The sequence below is a fragment of the Bos mutus genome, chromosome 19 (genome assembly GCF_027580195.1).
Source record: "Bos mutus isolate GX-2022 chromosome 19, NWIPB_WYAK_1.1, whole genome shotgun sequence".
Lineage (NCBI taxonomy): Eukaryota > Metazoa > Chordata > Mammalia > Artiodactyla > Bovidae > Bos > Bos mutus.
In genome coordinates this window covers 27,706,689-27,728,555 of record NC_091635.1, presented here as the reverse complement: position 1 = coordinate 27,728,555, position 21,867 = coordinate 27,706,689, and the positions used below count along the sequence as shown (strand labels likewise).

At 37.9% G+C, this 21,867-nt stretch overlaps 1 protein-coding gene across 1 annotated transcript; it reads left to right on the top strand.

Annotated features, from left to right (window-relative positions):
* The first annotated feature begins 46 nt into the window (after nucleotides 1-46).
* Nucleotides 47-7,517, top strand: KRT25 (keratin 25). The gene is made up of 8 exons (XM_070388819.1): nucleotides 47-475; nucleotides 776-858; nucleotides 1,407-1,563; nucleotides 3,794-3,955; nucleotides 4,041-4,166; nucleotides 5,915-6,132; nucleotides 6,629-6,696; nucleotides 7,408-7,517. Exons 1-8 carry the CDS (start codon nucleotides 47-49, stop codon nucleotides 7,515-7,517), a joined length of 1,353 nt encoding a protein of 450 aa, XP_070244920.1.
* Nucleotides 7,518-21,867: the final 14,350 nt, after the last annotated feature.

Genomic DNA, 21,867 nt, shown 5'->3' with positions numbered 1-21,867 from the left:
TGGGCAGTCTCTCCACTCCGGCTTTCATAAGCACATCTCTGATACCATGTCTCTTCGACTTCCCAGTGGATCCAGGAGGGCCAGTCCCCGTCCCACCACAGGCTCACTCAGGCTCTCCGGTGGGGGAGCCAGCTTTGGAGCTGGGAACGCTTGCAGCATGCCTGGAATTGGAAGCAGTTTCTCCTGTGCCTTCGGGGGCAGCTCATCAGGAGGAAACGCCTTGGGGGGCAATCCCTGTGCTGGCTTTACTGTGAATGAGGGGGGCCTCCTTTCTGGCAATGAGAAGGTGACCATGCAGAATCTCAATGACCGCCTCGCATCCTACCTGGAGAATGTTCGTGCCCTGGAGGAGGCCAATGCTGACCTGGAGCAGAAGATCAAGGGCTGGTATGAGAAATTTGGGCCCGGATCTTGCCGTGGTCTTGATCATGACTATAGTAGATATTTCCCGATAATCGAGGATCTTAAAAACCAGGTAAGAAATTACACTTTGCCATCCTTTTTTATGTACTTTTATTTCCAAATGTTCTTTTTCTTTCTTCGCTGAATACTAAAAACATTTCTCATTCCTACTTGTGACTTCTTAAAGGCAATTTCAATTTAGCGTTGGAAATAAGCACTAAGTAGATTCAGTAGTTATGATGAAAATGTCACTATCTAGTAACTATACTTAACTTGGATTATTTCCATTTCCTAATCTTAAACACACACACGCTTTTTGGTTTTTACCAGTTATGATAAATTGCCTCTAAAAAGTCAAACTCCCTGCTTCCAGATCATCGCTTCCACCACCAGCAATGCCAATGCTGTTCTGCAGATCGATAATGCCAGGCTGACCGCTGATGATTTCAGACTCAAGTAAGTAGCCTCACAGAGTGAAAAAAAAAAAAAAATTCACAAGGTCAATGAGAAGCATTTCATTAAATTTATTTTTTGATCCCTCATTAAATATTACCAACTCTGGTTCCAACACTGTAAAACGCTTGGACTTAAAACAAACAGAATGTTATTATTTTTTTTACTCTTTGGCTATAAAATATAAAGTATGAACTGCTATCAAAGCAGTGTGCAAAACCATAGTTCTTTTTCTGCCAAGGAAATATCTCAAAATAATTATGATACAACAAATTTTGAAAATGTCTCTTGTGACCAAATGTGTCACTTTATATTTTTTTAACTTTTTATTTTGTATTGGGTTATAGCCGATTAACAATGCTGTGATAGATTCAGGTGAATAGCAAAGGGACTCAGCCATATATATACATATATCCATTCTTCTCCAAACTCCCCTCCCATCTAGGCCAAATGTGTCACTCCATAATTCCAGAATTCTAGCATTTGATCATTGATCAGTGACTACTTCTCCAATCATGAAATAAACTGGAAAATCATTAACCCTCTTTAAGGTATGAAAATGAGCTGGCTCTTCATCAGAGCGTAGAGAGCGATGTCAATGGGCTTCGCAGAGTTCTGGATGAAATCACCCTCTGCAGAACAGACCTGGAGATTCAGTATGAAACCCTGAGTGAAGAGCTGACTTACCTCAAAAAGAACCATAAAGAGGTAAGAGCTGACTGCCCACATATTGCCATCCCTCTGCAGACACTATCCATCTAACAGGAGATAATGGACTTGACTTCTTAAGTAAGAAACTAGCACTAAAGATCCATGATCAGACAGACATGAGGCCTGAGTGGTTCGTAGCAGTGGTGAAGTATTAGTCCAGATTCACCTCTGATCTCGCATCAAATTTCCCAAGGCAGGGAGCGGGAAAGAATCTTCTTTTCCATACCAATCAGAATTACAAGAGCAATGTTTCAGCTAGGCAATTATGGCTAAGTTAAAAAGGCATACTTAGGAGATTACATCTAATTAGATAAAATAAATATACTTTAAGGATATCTTAAGGAAACCAGATCTAGATTTCTATAAACAGTGGCAGATTTAAAACACTTAAACACTTACTTTGTACACACTTAAGCATATGTCCTTAATGTATAATCTTAATATATATAATAGATATAAACTTAACATATATAAAAATAAGGAAACTGAAACTAAACATATAAAAATGTACACTTCCAAATAAACATACATTTCCAAAGTGGTCACCATTGGAAGTTAGATTAAAAAATCAGACCATACAGCCATAACTCTGGACACATTTGGGGGAATGCTTTCAGAACCACTGTTTTCTGAGAAATCTTTATTCTTTGAAATTGAATTTATTTTAAAATAGTCAAAAAAGTTCTAAGAGTCATGCCAAACCTCAAAGCAAGAGATCAAGCTAAAAATGCAATTTGATTATCCATGAGGCTGTCTTGAAACGGTACCTAAAGAACCTTAATATGAACATACGGGTTCAGGAATGTTTATAGCCCATGGTAGCTACGTAATAATTTTTTTTTTTTAATCTTTGCCTGCACCACTCAGCATGTGATATCTCAGTTCCCCAACCAGAGATTGAACCCGTGCCCCTTGCAGTGGAAGCTCAGAGTCTTAACCACTGGACCACCAGGGAAGTCCCTATAACAAATTTTTGATGAATACAATTGATTTTTTAAATGATTCATTCACAGACAGACCCACCTGCATCTTTTTTTATCTTTTTCTTTTTATGCTTGAACTGAGGAAGTTTTCACTAAATCCTCAGAAGTAAAAACCCCACCTGGAGAAAGAGAAGGTATACAGATCACCGGGAAAAAAGAAAGCCTCATTATTGTCATTAGGTCCAATTCAGGGCCCGGGACATGGGCAGGCAGGAGGGTTTCTGCAGTAGAGACCTAAGCTGATCCCTACTGTTTCAATATACACAGTCTTAGCAGTGACATCTGCTATCCACAACCTTAGAACTGAGTGTATCCCAACAGCCCACACCTCGGATGGGATAATAAGTAGACTTTGGCTGCAAAATTGATTCCAGCTTCTTTGATGATGACAATGATCCTAATAACTAGCATTTGTTTAGCATTTATACACCAGATAGTATTACTAGGTCTTATCACTAATAATTCTTTCACATCTTTCAACCACCCAGAGAAGGATATTTTTTTATTCTTATTTTATCTGAAAATCAAGACTAAAAAATTAAGGATTTTCCCAAGTTCACTTAACCACTATAGGGCAGAACCAGAATTCATGCAAATATCTGTCTGACACTCAAGTCCATCATGACACTAGTCTTTGTGTAAGCTTAATAGCCTAACCGACAGCTAGGATTCTTTACAGGAGTAGGTTCTCCCTTTATTAACTGCAAATAAACAAATATGTTTAAATTGTAAATATAAATATATAACAAATATTTGTTTATAATTATTCAGAATTCTTTAGACTCAGCTCTTGGATCATGTTCCTACTGTCTGAGGTCAAGAGAGCTGATCAGAGAACACTTCAAAGCTGGTCTCTTAAGTAAAATGCAGACCAGTGCATCAAGGTGGAGACATTTCAGCCATAAATAAATAGCATAAGAGATAAGAGTAACTAATTTTAAATATCTTAGGGATTTTCATTTGGGAAAGGAAGAAAGACTCTTTTCTGTGCAGCAGAACTAAAATCGATGAATTGGAGTTATAGGAGCAGGAATTAAATTGACCAGAAGGAAGAGCTTTGGAGCAATTAAAACTTTACAAGAATAAAACACATTACTTCATGAGACAGGAAATACGAAATGTAGAGGCAGCTGCACAGCCCGGGAGGTGGACCAGGAAAAACTCTTAAGAGCCCTACCAAATCTAAGCCTCTAGACTGTCTAGACATCCCTACACAGCTGGGCTGAACGCTCTTCCGCCTCCAGGAAATGCAGGTTCTGCAGTGCGCGGCCGGAGGCAACGTGAATGTGGAGATGAACGCAGCGCCCGGCGTGGACCTCACGGTTCTGCTGAACAACATGCGAGCCGAGTACGAAGCCCTGGCCGAGCAAAACCGCAGGGACGCTGAGGCTTGGTTCAACGAAAAGGTGAGCCTTAACCGGAAAACACCCGCTCTGCTTTTGAGGACTGTTCACAAAACTAAGATGTGCTCCCTCCTTTACACCTTGATAGAGCGCTTCGCTGCAACAGCAGATCACTGAGGACGTGGGAGCCACCACCTCAGCCAGGAATGAGCTGACAGAGATGAAGCGCAACCTCCAAACACTAGAAATTGAACTTCAGTCTCTCCTAGCCACGGTATGAAAAGGCTGATCTCATATCATCTCCTAGGTTATCTTTTTCCTTCTTCTTTTTTTAAATTGATGCATAGTTGATTTACAATGCTGTGTTAGTTTGAGGTATAGAGCAAAGTGATTCAGATATATACATAGACTAGCTGAAAAACTAATTCCAACTTCTATGATGATATAATGATCATAATAACTAACATTTAATATGTGAATATTACACATATATATATCTTTTCCTGATTCTTTTTCATTATAGATTATTACAAAATATTGAATATAGTTCCCTGTGCTATACAGTAGGAACTTGTTGTTTATCTATTTTCTATAAAGTAGTGTATATCTCGGAGAAGGCAATGGCACCCCACTCCAGTACTCTTGCCTGGGAAATCCCATGGACGGAGAAGCCTGGTGGGCTGCAGTCCATGGGGTTGCTAGGAGTCGGACACGACTGAATGACTTCACTTTCACTTTTCACTTTCATGCATTGGAGAAGGAAATGGCAACCCACTCAAGTATTCTTACCTGGAGAATCCCAGGGATGGGGGAGCCTGGTGGGCTGCCATCTATGTGGTCGCACAGAGTCGGACACGACTGAAGCAACTTAGCAGCAGCAGCAGCAGTGTATATCTGTTAAGCCCAAGGTCCTAATTTATCACTTTTCGCCCTTCCCGCTTTGGTAACCATAAATTTGTTTTCTATGCCTGTGAGTCTGTTTCTGTTTTGTAAATAAGTTCATTTGCATCACTTTTTAGGTTCTACATATAAGTAATATATATTTGTCTTTCTCTGACTTACTTCACATATATGATAATCTCTAGTGGCGTCCATGTTGCTGCAAATGGCATTATTTCATTCTCTTTTATGGCTGAGTAGTATTCCATTGTGTATATACACACCACATTTTCTTTATCCATTCATCTCTTGATGGGTACTTATGTTCCTTCCATGTCTTGGCTACTGTAAATAGTATTGCTATGAATATTTGTGTGCACATATCTTTTCAAGTTAATATTTTCTCTGGATATATGCCCAGGAATGGGATTGCTGGATCATATAGTAACTCTATTTTTAGTTTTTTAAGGAACTTCCGTACTCTTTTTCCATAGTGGCTATACCAGTTTACATTCCGACCAACAGTGTAGGAGGGTTCCTTTTTCTTCACACATTCTCCAGTTTATTTGTAGACTTTTTGAGGATGGCCATTCTGACTGGTACGAGCTGATACTTCATTGTAGTTTTGATTTGCATTTCTCTAATAATTAGTGATGTTGAGCATCTTTTCATATGCCTATTGGCCATCTGTATTTCTTATTTGGAGAAACGTTTACTTGGGTCTTCTGTCCATTTTTTGACTGGGTTTTTTGTTTTATATTGAGCTATAGGAGCTGTTTATATATTTTGGAAATTAAGCTCCTATGTTCCCATTTTAAATGTGTGCCAGTTGATGTTAAAAGCCTTAACTGTGTTGAGAATATATCCATATATCAAAAAATATATTTTTTTTTGTAGTTAACTTAGAACATAAGAAAAGAATGGTATTTTATGTAACAGCTGAAACAGCATCATTGATATCTTTTGGCTTATTCTACCAAAAAAGAAAAATTTACTGATTTTTAAGAGTGTCTTCTTAACTATGTGTCAATGTGAAATCTAAAACAATTATAGGGAGAGGTAACAAATGGAAAAAGTCATCTATTAAAGCAAATGTCTGCATATCTGTATATCTATCCCAGCTTCTTTACTGTTTCCTAACAGAAACACTCCCTGGAGTGCTCCTTGACGGAGACGGAGGGCAACTACTGTGCACAGCTGGCCCAGATCCAGGCTCAGATCGGGGCCCTGGAGGAGCAGCTGCACCAAGTCAGGACCGAGACCGAGGGCCAGAAACTGGAGTATGAGCAGCTCCTGGACATCAAGGTCCACCTGGAAAAAGAAATCGAGACCTACTGTCTCCTCATTGGTGGAGATGATGGGTAAGTGGAATTCTTTACAGGGAAAATGCAATATACCAAAATCTGCTTGAACTTAGATACCTGGAAAGTGAACATAAATTGAAATGACCATATTTATGATCATAAATGCTAAATATTAAGCATGATACACTACTGCCAAGATACAAATTAGCCACATCTTACAAAACCAAGGTGCCACAAGCCCTGTTATTTAAGGTGAGAAGATTTTAAAAAACCACCTCTTGTTGCTAAAGAAAGTAGCTTCAACTGTGTGACCCAATGAAACTCTTCTCACCAAACAGCTAAAGAAAACAAGAGTAAAAAAAAGAAGACGCCTTCCCTGGCAGTCCAGTGTTAAGACACTATGCTTCCACTTCAGGGGGTGCAAGTTCGATCTCTGGTCAGGATACTATTAATAAGAAAACAAAAAAAGAAAACAAAAGAGTGACTCTAGAGTTAAAGGATTTCTTTCTAAGTCACTCTCCTATGTGACATTTTCAACAATTTGTGTCCACAGGGCTTGCAAGTCTGGAGGTTACAAGTCTAAAGACTATGGAGCTGGAAATGTGGGGAACCAAATGAAAGGTAATTAAAATGGAATTCTGATTTTATGTTATTCTACTTCATTTTCAGTGCACAGCTTGACTGTTTTCATATTTCCAGGCCTCAGCAAGAACAGATGTAACAAAGGACTGTAGTAGATACCAGTGTGTGCTAGATGTCTAGTGATGTGTGCTAATTTTAATCAAAGTGTTTTGTCATCACATTTTTAGTTAACCAAGAAATCAAAATTCCCCAAAAATGAGTCTGATCATTTGTGCTTCCTGCATAGTCCTTTCTATATAAAAATTCTATTATTCCTTTAATTAATATAACTTATTATTATTTTTCCACTTTTTACTGTGGTAAAATACACAGAACATAAAATTTACTATCTTAACTATTTTAAGTGTATAGTTCAGTGGCATTAAGTACATTCATATTCTTGTGTAGCCATCATTACTGTCTATCTCTTTTCATTTTATAAAATTGAAACTCTATTCCTGTTTAAAAAAAAAAACTCCCCTTTCCTCCTCCTCCCTCCAGTTTCTTCAACTCCCATTCTACTTTCTCTTGCTATGAATTTGACTACTCTAGGTACCTCATATAATTGGAATCATACCATATTTGTCTTTTTGTGATTGATTTATTTCTCTTAGCATAATATCCTCAAGACTCATCCACATTTTAGCTATTGTGATTTTATTCATCTTGTTTCAACTCTCTAAAAATTTCCTTTTAAACTTTGAATTTTAGATCCGGTCAAAGCCATTGTGGTTAAGAAAGTCCTTGAGGAGGTAGACCAGCGCAGCAAAATACTTACCCCCAGGCTCCACTCCCTGGAAGAGAAATCTCAAAGCAATTAATCTGATATACAAGAGACAGCATATGCCAAAAACTCTCTGAGAAGAGAAGGCATTATCTATCTGTCTGGGAAAATGAGCAAGTCTTAAAAAAAAGGTCTGTCCTCTTATCTTCCTGTTACTGAAATATAATCTCTGTCTGGGCAATCATTAGCATTATCAATAGTATCTTCCCATTTATCTGGAAGAACATCACATATAAATATGATGACTCATTTGATTACCCTACAGAAAATCTTGTCAGTTCTTTTTAGTCAATAAACCTTCTTCCTTTAGCAAGTTATCACTGGTGGTATTGTCTTGTCTTTAAAATGTTCATGTCTGTGGTACAGATGTGCAAACATCTAACAACAGCTCTTGATCTGCATGAAAACTTTAAAAAATAATTAAGATTTCTCCCTGGATTTTCATGAGGCTTTCCCAATAACTCAATATGAGATAAACTCAAAAGGAATAAAAATCCTTCCACTGAACCCCCAATCTGCCATGCTTTGACCTACAGCAAGTCTATTCCCTTTCATAGTAGTACATTGCAGGTTCATCTATAAAACAATAACAGGGCTTCTCTCAAGTGCTTATTGTAAAGATTAAACAAATAAATTACCATAAAGTACACTTAGGGGTAAGCACTCAATAAATGTTAACTCATTTTTTAATACTCAATATTTATAGGGATTAATTTTCAGATCCCTTTTGAATAAATATTTAAACAATATTTCAAATGTAAAGGAGGTTAATCCAAAGTTCTGGCTTAGAATTTAAGTTCTTTTAATGAAGTACTTCATTTGTATTACAAAGTACACTTAATGTTGGTAACTCTCTTGATCAACATCTCCCAGAAAGGGAAATAAATTAGATAAACTGAAAACGTAATTTCCTCAGATCAAATATTACATTCAGCTGACTCTTAATACTCTATAGATACCCATGTTGTAATACATTCATGAAAATTTGATTTCAAGATCCATCTGAAAGTGTTAAGCAGATAATAATAATTATTATTAAGCAGATAATAAGCACTAGAGTTATCCTTGAATTATTTTTATTGTATTCTTCTAATGAATCCTAGGCAGAGGACATTAGAGCCAAAATGCCTAATTATGTTCCCTATTAGATTATAAGAAATACAAATATTACAATATTAACTAGTCTGGAAGCATTTGAGAGGAGGAGAGCTTACTTTACACATTTTTACCACCACTGCCAAACCCATGCCTTGTACCATTGCTGCCCAATAACTGTTTCAATAATAAGTGTTTGCCTTGACCTGAAACAGGGGACTCTGGGCCCCTAAGCCATATTTCTCTGATGGCAGAGGACAAAAAAAAGAGGATATTAATGGGTACCTAAGGAGGCCACTGCTGCTGCTAAGTCGCATCAGTCGTGTCCAGCCCTGTGCAACCCCATAGACCGCAGCCCACCAGGCTCCGCCGTCCCTGGGATTCTCCAGGCAAGAACACTGGAGTGGGTTGCCGTTTCCTTCCCCAATGCATGAAAGGGAAAAGTGAAAGTGAAGACGCTCAGTCGTGTCCGACTCTTCACGACCCCATGGACTGTAGCCTACCAGGCCCCTCCGTCCATGGAGGCAATTTTCCAGGCAAGAGTACTGGAGTGGGTTGCCATTGCCTTCTCCAACCTAAGGAGGAAAGAGGGCGTAATAGGTCCCTAGATGGACCAAGGTTCTGTGCCCCTATATCCCTCAAGGTGAGGGGTCTTACAGAAGTAGAAGATATAAGAAGAGGTGGCAAGAATACACAGAAGAACTATACAGAAAAGATCTTCACAACCCAGATAATCACGATGGTATGATCACCAATCTAGAGCCAGACATTCTGGAATGTGAAGTCAAGTGGGTCTTAAGAAGCATCACTACAAACAAAGCTAGTGGAGGTGATGGAATTCCAGTTGAGCTATTTCAAATCTCAAATCTCAAAGCTATTTCAAATTTCACAGTGCAGCACTGTGAAAGTGCTACACTCAGTATGCCAGCAAATTTGGAAAACTCAGCAGCAGCCACAGGACTGGAAAATGTCAGTTTTCATTCCAATCCCAAAGAAAGGCAATGCAAAAGAATGCTCAAACTACCACACAATTGCACTCATCTCACACGCTAGTAAATGATGCTCAAAATTCTCCAGGTCAGGCTTCAATAGTACATGAACCATGAACTTCTAGATGTTCAAGCTGGATTTAGAAAACACAGAGTAACCAGAGATCAAATTGCCAACATCCATTGGATCATAGAAAAAGCAAGAGAGTTCCAGAGAAATATTTACTTCTAACTTTACTGACTTTGCCAAAGGCTTTGACTGTGTGGATCACAATAAACTCTGGAAAATTCTTAAAAAATGGGAATACCAGACCACCTGACCTGCGTCCTGAGAAATCTGTATGCAGGTCAGGAAGCAACAGTAAGAACTGGATATGGAACAACAGACTGGTTCCAAATTGGGAAAGGAGTACGTCAAGGCTGTATATTGTCACCCTGCTTATTTAACTTATATGCAGAGGACATCATGAGAAATGCTGGGCTGGATGAAGCACAAACTGGAATCAAGATTTCTGGGGAAAATATCAATAACCTCAGATATGCAGATGACACCACCCTTATGGCAGAAAGTGAAGAACTAAAGAGCCTCTTGATGAAAGTGAAAGAGGAGAGGGAAAAAGTTGGCTTAAAATTCAACATTCAGAAAACTAAGATCATGGCATCTGGTCCCATCACTTTATGGCAAATAGATGAGGAAACAGTGGAAACAGTGGCTGACTTTATTTTGTGGGGCTCAAAAATCATGGCAGAGAGTGACTGCAACCATGAAACTAAAAGACGCTTGCTCCTAGGAAGGAAAGTTATGACAAACCTAGACAGCATATTAAAAAGCAGAGACATTACTCTGCCAGCAAAGGTCCATCTATTCAAGGCTATGGTTTTTCCAGTAGTCATGTATGGATGTGAGAATTGGACTATAAGGAAAGCAGAGTGCCGAATAATTGATTCTTTTGAACTGTGGTGTTGGAGAAGACTCTTGAGAGTCCCTTGGACTGCGAGGAGATCCAACCAGTCCATCCTAAAGGAAATCAGTCCTGAATATTCCTTGGAAGGACTGATGTTGAAGCTGAAACTCCAATACTTTGGCCACCTTATGTGAAGAACTGACTCTTTTAAAAAGACCCTGATGCTGGGAAAGATTGAAGGCAAGAGGAGAAGGGGACAACAGAGGATGAGATGGTTGGATGGCATCACTAAGTCAATGGACATGAGTTTGAGTAAACTCCGGGCATTGGCGATGGACAGGGAGGCCTGGTATGCTGCAGTCCATGGGGATGCAAAGAGTCAGACACAACTGAGCAACTGAACTGAACTGAGGGGTCTTAATGTCTCTCCAAGAGCCAGACCCTGTTCAAGATGTGTATCTGCTAAGTCGCTTCAGTCATGTCCAACTCTTTACAACCCCATGGACTGTAGCCCGTGTGGCTGCTCTGGCCATGGGATTCTCCAGGCAAGAATACTGGAGTGAATTGCCTTTCACTTCTCAAGGGAATCTTCCCAACCCAGGGATCAAACCTGCATCTCTTAAGTCTCTTGCATTGGCAGGCAGGTTCTTTACCATTAGCACCACCTGGGAAGCCCTTGTTCAAGATTTATCCACATAAGATGTTGCAAGCTGATAAGCTTTGCTGAAGAAAAAAATTATATTAAAGGGAATGAAAGTGATTAGGATGTATGCTTATAAGTACAAAAAAAAAAAGAAGTGAGGTTATTTTAAAACTGGGGTTTTCCAATAGGCACCTGGCTTTAGTCTTGTTTTCCAGTTTGTGCTTTAGTTAGTTTTGTTCTGATAGATATAATTTTTGGTTTCCTTTGTTCTCTGGGTCGATCTATTTTATTTTTGTTGAATTGTTTTGATTTTGCTTATGGGTATATATGTATATGTGTATATTCAGTCACACATTTTGTTATTATAAGCCTCTGCCTCTACACTGGGCTTTTGCAGTTCTGAGGAGTTTTCTTTTTTGGTTTTTTTTTTCTTTCTTCTGTTTTTTTTTTTTCTTTCTTTCTTTTTTTAAATTTTCATTTTTTAAACCCATTATATTTTTCTACATTTATTCCTTTGTTTGCCTTTCCTACTGTTCTTTTCCCCTTGAAGTTAATCTTTAATGTATATAAATCTTCTTCATCTACCTCTGTTTAACTTTGCATATCTATTCTTTCTTTTCTTTCTTTCCTTTCCTCTCAACATATTTGTTAGCTTTGTTTTCATTGCTTTATTCCCCACTTGGCACCTTGCTTTAGTTTTATTTTCCAGTCTGTGCTTTAGTTAGTTTTATTCTTAACTGGTAAATATAATTTTTTTAATTTCCTCTGTTCACCAGATCAATCTACTGTGCTTTATTTTTGTTGGACTGTTTTGACTTTGCTCATGGGTGTATATGTATATGCGTACATTCCATTATTTTAATTATTATTTGCCTGATTTTGTACCTGCCATTTGTCTAGGGTTCATCTTTGGTTTCTCATTTTTGGATATTTGTTTTAATCTCACTCAATGCTATAACAAACCACTTGTGGAATCTTTGCTTCTGACCAGAGATCAAGCTCTGAGCCTTCGGAGTAGGACCACTGACTCCAAGACCCTAGACTACAAGAGAACTAACCCTAGGGAGTATCAAATAGTGAGAACTCACACAAATGAAACCACTTGATACAAGACCCAGCATCACCCAGCCACCAGTAGCACCCTGTGCAGGACGCCTCATCTAAACAAAAAACAAAACAAAATATCAGCAGACAGGATTACCACCTCACTCAGCCTTGCCTCTCAGAGGAAAAACAAACAAACAGACAAAAACTCAGCACACACCTCACCCAGTATGAAACTTACACAAACCACCTTCAGATCAGATCAGATCAGTCGCTCCGTCGTGTCCGACTCTTTGCGACCCCATGAATTGCAGCACGCCAGGCCTCCCTGTCCATCACCAACTCCCGGAGTTCACTCAGACTCACGTCCATCGAGTCAGTGATGCCATCCAGCCATCTCATCCTCTGGCGTCCCCTTCTCCTCCTGCCCCCAACCCCTCCCAGCATCAGAGTCTTTTCCAATGAGTCAACTCTTCACATGAGGTGGCCAAAGTACTGGAGTTTCAGCTTTAGCATCATTCCTTCCAAAGAAATCCCAGGGCTGATCTCCTTCAGGATGGACTGGTTGGATCTCCTTGCAGTCCAAGGGACTCTCAAGAGTCTTCTCCAACACCACAGTTCAAAAGCATCAATTCTTCAGCGCTCAGCCTTCTTCACAGTCCAACTCTCACATTCATACATAACCACAGGAAAAACTATAGCCTTGACTAGATGAACCTTTGTTGGCAAAATAATGTCTCTGCTTTTGAACATGCTATCTAGGTTGGTCATAACTTTTCTTCCAAGGAGTAAGCATCTTTTAATTTCATGACTGCAGTCACCATCTGTAGTGATTTTGGAGCCCCAAAAAATAAAGTCTGACACTGTTTCCACTGTTTCCCCATCTATTTCCCATGAAGTGGTGGGACCGGATGCCATGATCTTCGTTTTCTGAATGTTGAGCTTTAAGCCAACTTTTTCACTCTCCACTTTCACTTTCATCAAGAGGCTTTTGAGTTCCTCTTCACTTTCTGCCATAAGGGTGGTGTCATCTGCATATCTGAGGTTATTGAGATTTCTCCCGGCAATCTTGATTCCAGCTTGTGTTTCTTCCAGTCCAGCATTTCTCATGATGCACTCTGCATATAAGTTAAATAAACAGGGTGACAATATACAGCCTTGACGAACTCCTTTTCCTATTTGGAACCAGTCTGTTGTTCCATGTCCAGTTCTAACTGTTGCTTCCTGACCTGCATACAAATTTCTCAAGAGGCAGATCAGGTGTTCTGGTATTCCCATCTCTTTCAGAATTTTCCAGTTTATTGTGATCCACCCAGTCAAAGGCTTTGGCATAGTCAATAAAGCAGAAACAGATGTTTTTCTGGAACTCTCTTGCTTTTTCTATGATCCAGCAGATGTTGGAAATTTGATCTCTGGTTCCTCTGCCTTTAGGAAGAAAGAATTCAACCTTTTTCAAGGAAAGAATTCAACTTTCCTTGAAACTTGGGAAAAGGAGACCTCAAACACCATAAGCTAAAAAATAATAATAATGAAAAGGCAGAGAAATACTACACAAATGAAGGAATAAACTAGAAACACAGAAGTCCAAATAAATGAAGAGGAAATAAGCAAACCTGAAAAAGAATTCAGAATAATGATAGTAAAGATGATCAAAAACCTTGACAACAAAATGCAGAAAACGCAAGAATCAATTAACAAAAACCGGGAAGAATTAAAGAATAAACAAAGAGACAAACAACACAATTACTGAAATTAAAAATACTCTAGAAGGAATCAATAGCAGAATATCTGAAGCAGAACAAATCAGTCAGCTGGAAGATAAAATGGTGGAAATAACTTCTGAAGAGCAGAATAAAGTAAAAAGAATGAAAAGAACTGAGGATAGTCTCAGAGACCTCAGGGACAATATCAAACGCACCAACATTCAAATTATAGGGGTCCCAGAAGAAGAAAAGAAAAAGAAAGGAAATGAGAAAATTTTTGAAGAGATTATAGTTGAAAATTTCCCCAACATGGAAAAGGAAATAGTCAATCAAGCCCAAGAGGCACAAAGAATCCCATACAGGATAAACCGAAGGAGAAACACACCAAGACACATACTAATCAAACTAACAAAGACTAAACACAAAGAAAGAATATTAAAAGCAGCAAGGGAGAAGCAACAAGTAACATACAAGGGAAAGCCCATACACTTAACAGCTGATCTTGCAGCAGAAACTGCGGGCCAGAAGGGAATAGCAGGATATAGTCAATGTATTGAAAGGGAAAAATCTACAACCAAGGTTACTGTACTGTGCAGGATCTCATTCAAAATTGATGGAAGAAATAAAAAGCTTTTCAGACAAGCAAAAGTTAGGAGAATTCAGTACCACCAAATCAGCTTTACAACAAATCTTAAAGGGACTTATATAGTCAAGAAATACAAGATAAGAAAAAAGATCTACAAAATCAACCTCAAAATATTAAGAAAATGGCAATAGGAACATATGTATCAATAATTACTTTAAATGTAAATGCTCCAACCAAAAGACACAGACTGGTTGAATGGATACAAAAACAAGGCCCATATATATGCTATCTACAAGAAACCCATTTCAGGCCTCAAGACACATATAGACTGAAAATGAGAGGATGGAAAAATATATTCCATGCAAATGGGAAGCAAAAGAAAGCTGGAGTAGCAATCCTATCAGACAAAATAGACCTTAAAATAAAGAATATTACAAGAGATAAGGAAGGACACTACATAATGATCAAGGGATCAATCCAAGAGGAAGACATAACAATTGTAAATATCTATGCACCCAACATAGGAGCACCTCAATACATAAGACAAACACTAACAGACATAAAAGGAGAAATTGACAGTAATACAATAATAGTAGGAGACTTCAACACCCTACTCACATCAATGGAAAGATCACCAAAACAGAAAATTAATAAGGAAACACAAGTCTTAAGTGATACATTAGATGAGATGGAGCTCATTGATATCTTCAGGGAATTCCATCCAAATGCAGAAGAATACACCTTCTTCTCAAGTGCACATGGAACATTCTGCAGGACGGACCACATCTTGGGTTACAAATCAAAAATCTCAGTAAATTTAAGAAAATTGGAATCATATCAAGCATATTCACTGACCACAATGCTATGAGACTAGATATCAATTACAAGAAAAAAAAAAAAAACTGTAAGAAACACAACCATATGGAGATTAAACAACATGTTTCTAAATAACCAACAGATTACTGAAGAAATCAAAAGGGAAGTAAAAAAATTTCTAGAAACAGATGACAATGAAAACACAACTCAAGTTTATAGCAATACAATCCTACCTCAAGAAACAAGAAAAACATCAAATAGACAACCTAACTTTACACTTAAAACAACTGGATAAAGAAGAAGAAAAGCCCCCAAAATTAGTAGAAGGAAATAAATCATAAAGATTTGAGCAGAAATAAATGAAAAATAAATGAAAGAAACAATAGTAAAGATTAACAAAACTAAAATCTGGTTCTTTGAGAAGATAAAATCGACCAGCCTTTAGCCAGACTCATCAAGAAGAAAAGAGAGAAGAATCAATTCAACAAAATTAGAAATGAAAAAGGAGAGGTTACAACAGACAATGCAGAAATACAAAGGATTATAAGAGACTATTATGAACCACTATATGGCAATAAAATGGGTAACCTGGAAGAAATGGACAGATTCTTAGAAAAATTCAATCTTCCAAGACTAAACCAGGAAGAAATAGAAATTATGAACAACCCAATTACAAGCACTGAAATTGAAGCTGTGATCCAAAATCTCCCAAAAGACAAAAGCCCAGGACCAGATGGCTTCACAGGAGAATTCTATCCAACATTTAGAGAAGAGCTAATGCCTATCCTTCTAAAACTCTTTCCAAAAATTGCAGAGGAAGGAACACTACCAAACTCATTCTATGAGGCCATCATCACCCTGATACCAAAACCAGACAAAGACAACACATAAAAAGAAAACTATAGCCCAATATCACTGATGAACATAGATGCAAAACTCCTCAACAAAATTCTAGCAAACAGAATTCAGCAATGCATCAAAAAGCTCATACACCATGATCAAGTTGGGTTTATTCCAGGGATGCAAGGATTCTTCAATATATGCAAATCAATCAATGTGATACACCATATTAACAAACTGAAAGATAAAAACCTTATGATAATCTCAATAGATGCAGAAAGAGCCTTTGAAAAAATTCAGCACCCATTATGATCCAAATTCTTCAAAAAATGAACATAGAAGGAAACTACCTCAACATAGTAAAGGCCATATATGACAAGCCTATAGCAAACATTATTCTCAATGGTGAAAAACTGAAAAGTATTCCCCCTAAGATCAGGAACAAGACAAGTGTGTCCACTTGTACCACTAGTATTAAACATAGTTCTTGGACTCTAGCTACAGCAATCAGAGAAGAAAAGAAATAAAAGGAATCCAGATCAGAAAAGAAGAAGTAAAGCTCTCACTGTTTGCAGATGACATGATACTGTACATAGAAAATCCTAAAGATAGTATCAGAAAATTATTAGCGCTAATCAGTGAATTTACCAAAGTTGCAGGATACAAAAGCAATGCCCAGAAATCACTTGCATTTCTATATACTAACAATGAAAAATTGGAGAAATTAAGGAATCAATTCCATTCACCATTGCAACAAAAAGAATTAAATATCTAGGAAGAAATTTACCTAAGGAGACAAAAGAACTGTACACAGAAAATTTTAAGACTCTAATGAAAGAAACAAAAGACAACATAAACAGATGGAGAGATATTCCATGTTCCTGGGTAGGAAGAATCAATATCATGAAAATGACTATTCTACCAAACGCAATCTACAGATTCACTGTAATCCCTATCAAATTACCAATGGCATTTTTCACAGAACTAGAACAAAAAATTTCACAGTTCACATGGAAACACAAAAGACGCCAAATAACCAAAGCAGTCTTGAGAAAGGAGACTGGAGCTGGAGGAATCAACCTTCCTGACTTCAGATTATACTACAAAGCTACAGTCATCAAGACAGTATGGTACCAGCACAAAAACAGAAATATAGACAAGTGGAAAAAAAAAATAGAAAGACCAGAGATAAACCCATACACCTATGGGTACTTATTTTTGACAAAGGAGGAAAGAATATACAACGGGGCAAAGACAGCCTCTTCAATAAATGGTGCTGGGAAAACTGGACAGCTACATGTAAAAGAATGAAATTAGAATACTTCCTAACACCATACACAAAGATAAACTCAAAATGGGTTAAAGACCTAAATGTAAAACCAGAAACTATAAAACTCTTAGAAGAAACATAGGCAGAACACTCGATGACATAAATCAAAGCAAGATTCTCTATGACCCACCTCCTAGAGTAATGGAAATAAAAACCAAAGTAAACAGGTGGGACCTGATTAAACTTAAAAGCTTTTGCACAGCAAAGGAAACTATAAGCAAGGTGAAAAGACAACCCTCAGAATGGGAGAAAATAATAGCAAGTGGAACTACTGACAAAGGATTAATTTCCAAAATATACAAGCAGCTCATACAACTCAATACCAAAAAAACAAACAACCCAATCAAAAAGTGGGAAAAAGACCTAAACAGACACTTCTCCAAAGAAGACGTACAGATGACTACCAAACATATGAAAAGATGCTCAACATTGCTCATTATTAGAGAAATGCAAATCAAAACTACAATGAGCTATCACCTCACACCAGTCAGAATGGCCATCATCAAAAAGTCTACAAACAATAAGTGCTGGAAAGTGCGTGGAGAAAAGGGAACGCTCTTGCACTGTTGGTGGGAATGTAAATTGATACAGCCACTATGGAAGACGGTATGGAGATCATATGACCCAGCAAACCCACTCCTAGGCATATACCCTAAGGAAACCAAAATTGAAAAAGACACATGTATCCCATTGCTCATTACAGCACTATTTACAACAGCTAGAACATGGAAGCAACCTAAATGTCCATCGACAGATGAGTGGATAAAGAAGTTGTGGTACATACACACAATGGAATACTACTCAGCCATAAAAAGGAGCGCATTTGAGTCATTTCTAATGAGGTGGATGAACCTAGAACGTATTATACAAAATGAAGTAAGTCAGAAAGAGAAAGATAAATATCTTATTCTAACACATACATACGGAAGCTAGAAAAATGGTACTGAATAATTTATTTATAGAAACAGACATAGAGAATAAACCTATGGACATGGGGAGAGGGGAGGAGAGGGTGAGATGTATGGGAAGAGTAACATGGAAACTTACACTACCATATGTAAAATAGAGAGCCAATGGGAATTTGCTGTATGGCTCAGGAAACTCAAACAGGGGCTCTGTATCAACCTAGAGGGGTGGGATAGGGAGGGAGATGGAAGGGAAGTTCAAAAGGGAGGGGATATATGTATACCTATGGCTGATTCATGTTGAGGTTTGACAGAAAACAACAAAATTCTGTAAAGCAATTATCCTTCAATAAAAAATAAATAAATAAAAGAAATTTTAAAAGACAAGCAAAAAAAAAAAAAAAAATGGGGCTTCCCAGGTGGCTCAGTGGTAAAGCTTCTGCCTGCCAATGCAGGAGACAAAGGAGATTTGTGTTCCATCCCTGGATAAGGAATATCCTCTGGAGGAGGAAATGGCAACCCACTCTAGTATTCTTGCCTGGAAAATCCCATGAGTAAGAGGAGCCTGGTGGGCTATAGTCCATGGGTCACAAAGAGTCAGATGCAACTGAGTATGTATTTTAAAACTGGGGAATATCAACCCTTAAGGAGTAGTTGGAGGAACAAAAATCTATGAATAACAATAAATAGGAACAGTCAAAGCGGTAAAAAGAATCAGTATGGGAAATTGTTTTGATTGGTTCTCCTATTGAAAACAACTAAAAACTCTGTATAAAATCCTTTTTAAATCTTTTTGAAAGCATTAATGAACTGATACTAACAAAGAAATTCAGATCAACCACTACATGAAGGAGGGAACCTAAGAGGTAAATAGAGACCTGAAGCTGGCTTGAACTTTGAAGCACTGCTGAAGCTGTGAACTTGGACTTCAGTTTATATGAACCCACAGAGTATGAAAGTCAAGAGATAAAGCACATCACTTGAGGGCCTCCTCTGTAAGTGTGAGCCCCAAAGGGCCATGCATCCAGTGTAAGCATGACTGAGAAATTAATTCACTCCCTCCTAGGAGTACAAGGAAAGTTTCCTGTTTCAACCCTCTGCATAAAAAAGAGGAAAGAATTACCCTTTAGAACATACAGTTACAAGTCAAACTTCAGACAGATTTGGAGTCAAAATTCACATTATCTGGCTGTTTCAAAATAAATTTAAGCTGAGAATTCCATTTAAGAGGATCCCTGTATCTACTGGTATCCTTCCAGGTGACCTAATGGAAGCAAATAAAAATTTTCTCTGGTTAAAGCCACCATCATCCTAGGCCTCGAAGGATTCTCCCAAATAAAATTTTAAGGACCATGTATTTTTCATGACCAAAAATCAACCCAGGGAAACAAGGTGCCATGAGAAAAAAACCCATGAAAACAAAGATTAAAACAGAGAGTATTTAAAAATATGATGAATATATTTAAGGAAATGTTTTAAAACCTTGAAATATGAGCAGAATCCTAAAATATGAAAAGACAAACTAAGCAGATTTGAAAAAGACAAATGTACATGTCTAGATAGAAAGAAGACAAGAAATGAAATATAAAACCTCAGTGTTTAGATTCGGGAGTGGATAAGACACAGGAGAAAAGAATATTAGTAAGTTGCATTCTAAAGGAATTATCCAGACTTCAGCAGAGAAATAGAGTAGTGTATATAGTTTAACATGTATATAGTCATAATGTTCATATGCTGCTGCTGCTGCTAAGTCTGTTCATATATGTGAACAAATATATTAGAAGATCAAGATACACAGGATAAAGTAGGACAGCAGTATAAAAATGGCATGAAAATTTGAACAAGCTCCTCACTGTAGAGGAAACCCATACATTTCATAAATATATGAAAATATATTCACCCTCATTAGTAATCAGGGACATGCAAGTTAAAACCACAAGATTTCATTTCACACATGCACCAGCTTGACAAATATCAAAAGTCTCACTCTATCAAGTGTAGATGAGGCTGTAATAGAAATTCTCATATTCTTGTGGGGTTGTAAAAATACGATCACTTTGAAAAACTGTTTGGTTTTACCTAATCAAGTTGGATACGTGCATATTCTATAACCCTGACATTTTACTCCTAGGTTTAGAACTTCTAGAAACCCTCAAACATGTGCACCAGGAGACATGTCCAAGAATATTCATAGCATCACTGCTGATAATAGCAAAAAACTAGAAACAACTCAGATAGTCATCAAGAGTGGAAATGGAGTAATAACCAAGGCTTATTCATACCAAGGAATAGTATCTCATTAGTAAAAAAGAACGAAGTATAACCCCTTCACTGTGATGTTCCACCCAGATCCTCCTTCAAAGAAAGACTTCTTATCTCAGCTATGAGTATTGGAAACAAACATTTTTCAGTCTTTGGTCCCCCAGAGATAGTGTTGGCTACAGGGAATCACTCAAGATCATGCCCCCTCCTGGAGTGACCCACATCCAATGGCTGAGTGGTTCAGGAGCACAAAGGCATGGACATCTCACCCCATCTCAGGACAATACTAAGCTCCAGGGTGCCTCATGGAAGTTCACCTTCTCCTTATACCCAATCTTGTTTCTTTCTTCCCTTTCACAAGTAAGGATTTCAAGGGCAATCGTTAATAAACACCCTGTACAAGTACAGGGGCTTCCCTGGTGGCTCAGACGGTAAAGAATCTGCCTGCAATGCTGGGGACCAGGATGCAATCCCTGGGTCAGGAAGATTCCCTGGAGAAGGGAATGGCAACCCACTCCAGTACTCTTGCCTGGAGAATTTCACAGACAGAGGAGCCTGGAGGGCTACAGTCTCTGGGCCACGACTAAGGGACTGACACTTTTACTTCCTTTCGCTTGTACACAGAATTCACCTTCAAGTCTGCTTCTCAAGGAACCCAACCTACAACTGCCTCACTCACCAACCCTGAGCAATTCCAGCAATATAAAGCATGTGAAGGAAGCAAGTCCCAGAAGGGTACATTAGGTATAATTCCATTTGCATGATGTTCAGAACAGAAAAACTAAATAACACATTGTTTAGAAGAACATCAATGACAAAATTGTTTAAAAGAAAAAAGTTTAGATAATGTGTTGGTCAAAAGGTACAAACTTATGGTTATAAGATTAACAAGTTTGGGATGTAACAAGACAGCCTGGTGGTGATAGCAAATAATACTGTATCATATACTAGAATGTCGCTAAGAGAATAAGTCTTAAATGTTCTCACCACAAAAAAAGTAAAGAAACAGTAACTATCTGACAGATGGAGGGCCATAGTTATACTACAGTGGTTATCATTTTGCAATTTATCCACGTATCAAGTCAATTCATTGTACACCTTAAGCACAGAATGTTTATTATTTTATTATTTTTTATTATTTATTTACCTCAATAAAGCTGGCAAAAAGAAAACTTTAGATAGTGATGACATCTGAGCAAGAATGAGAAGAAATGAGGAACTCTCAGATACAGGTAAGTTTCATTATCATTATTTAAACTATGCAGATAA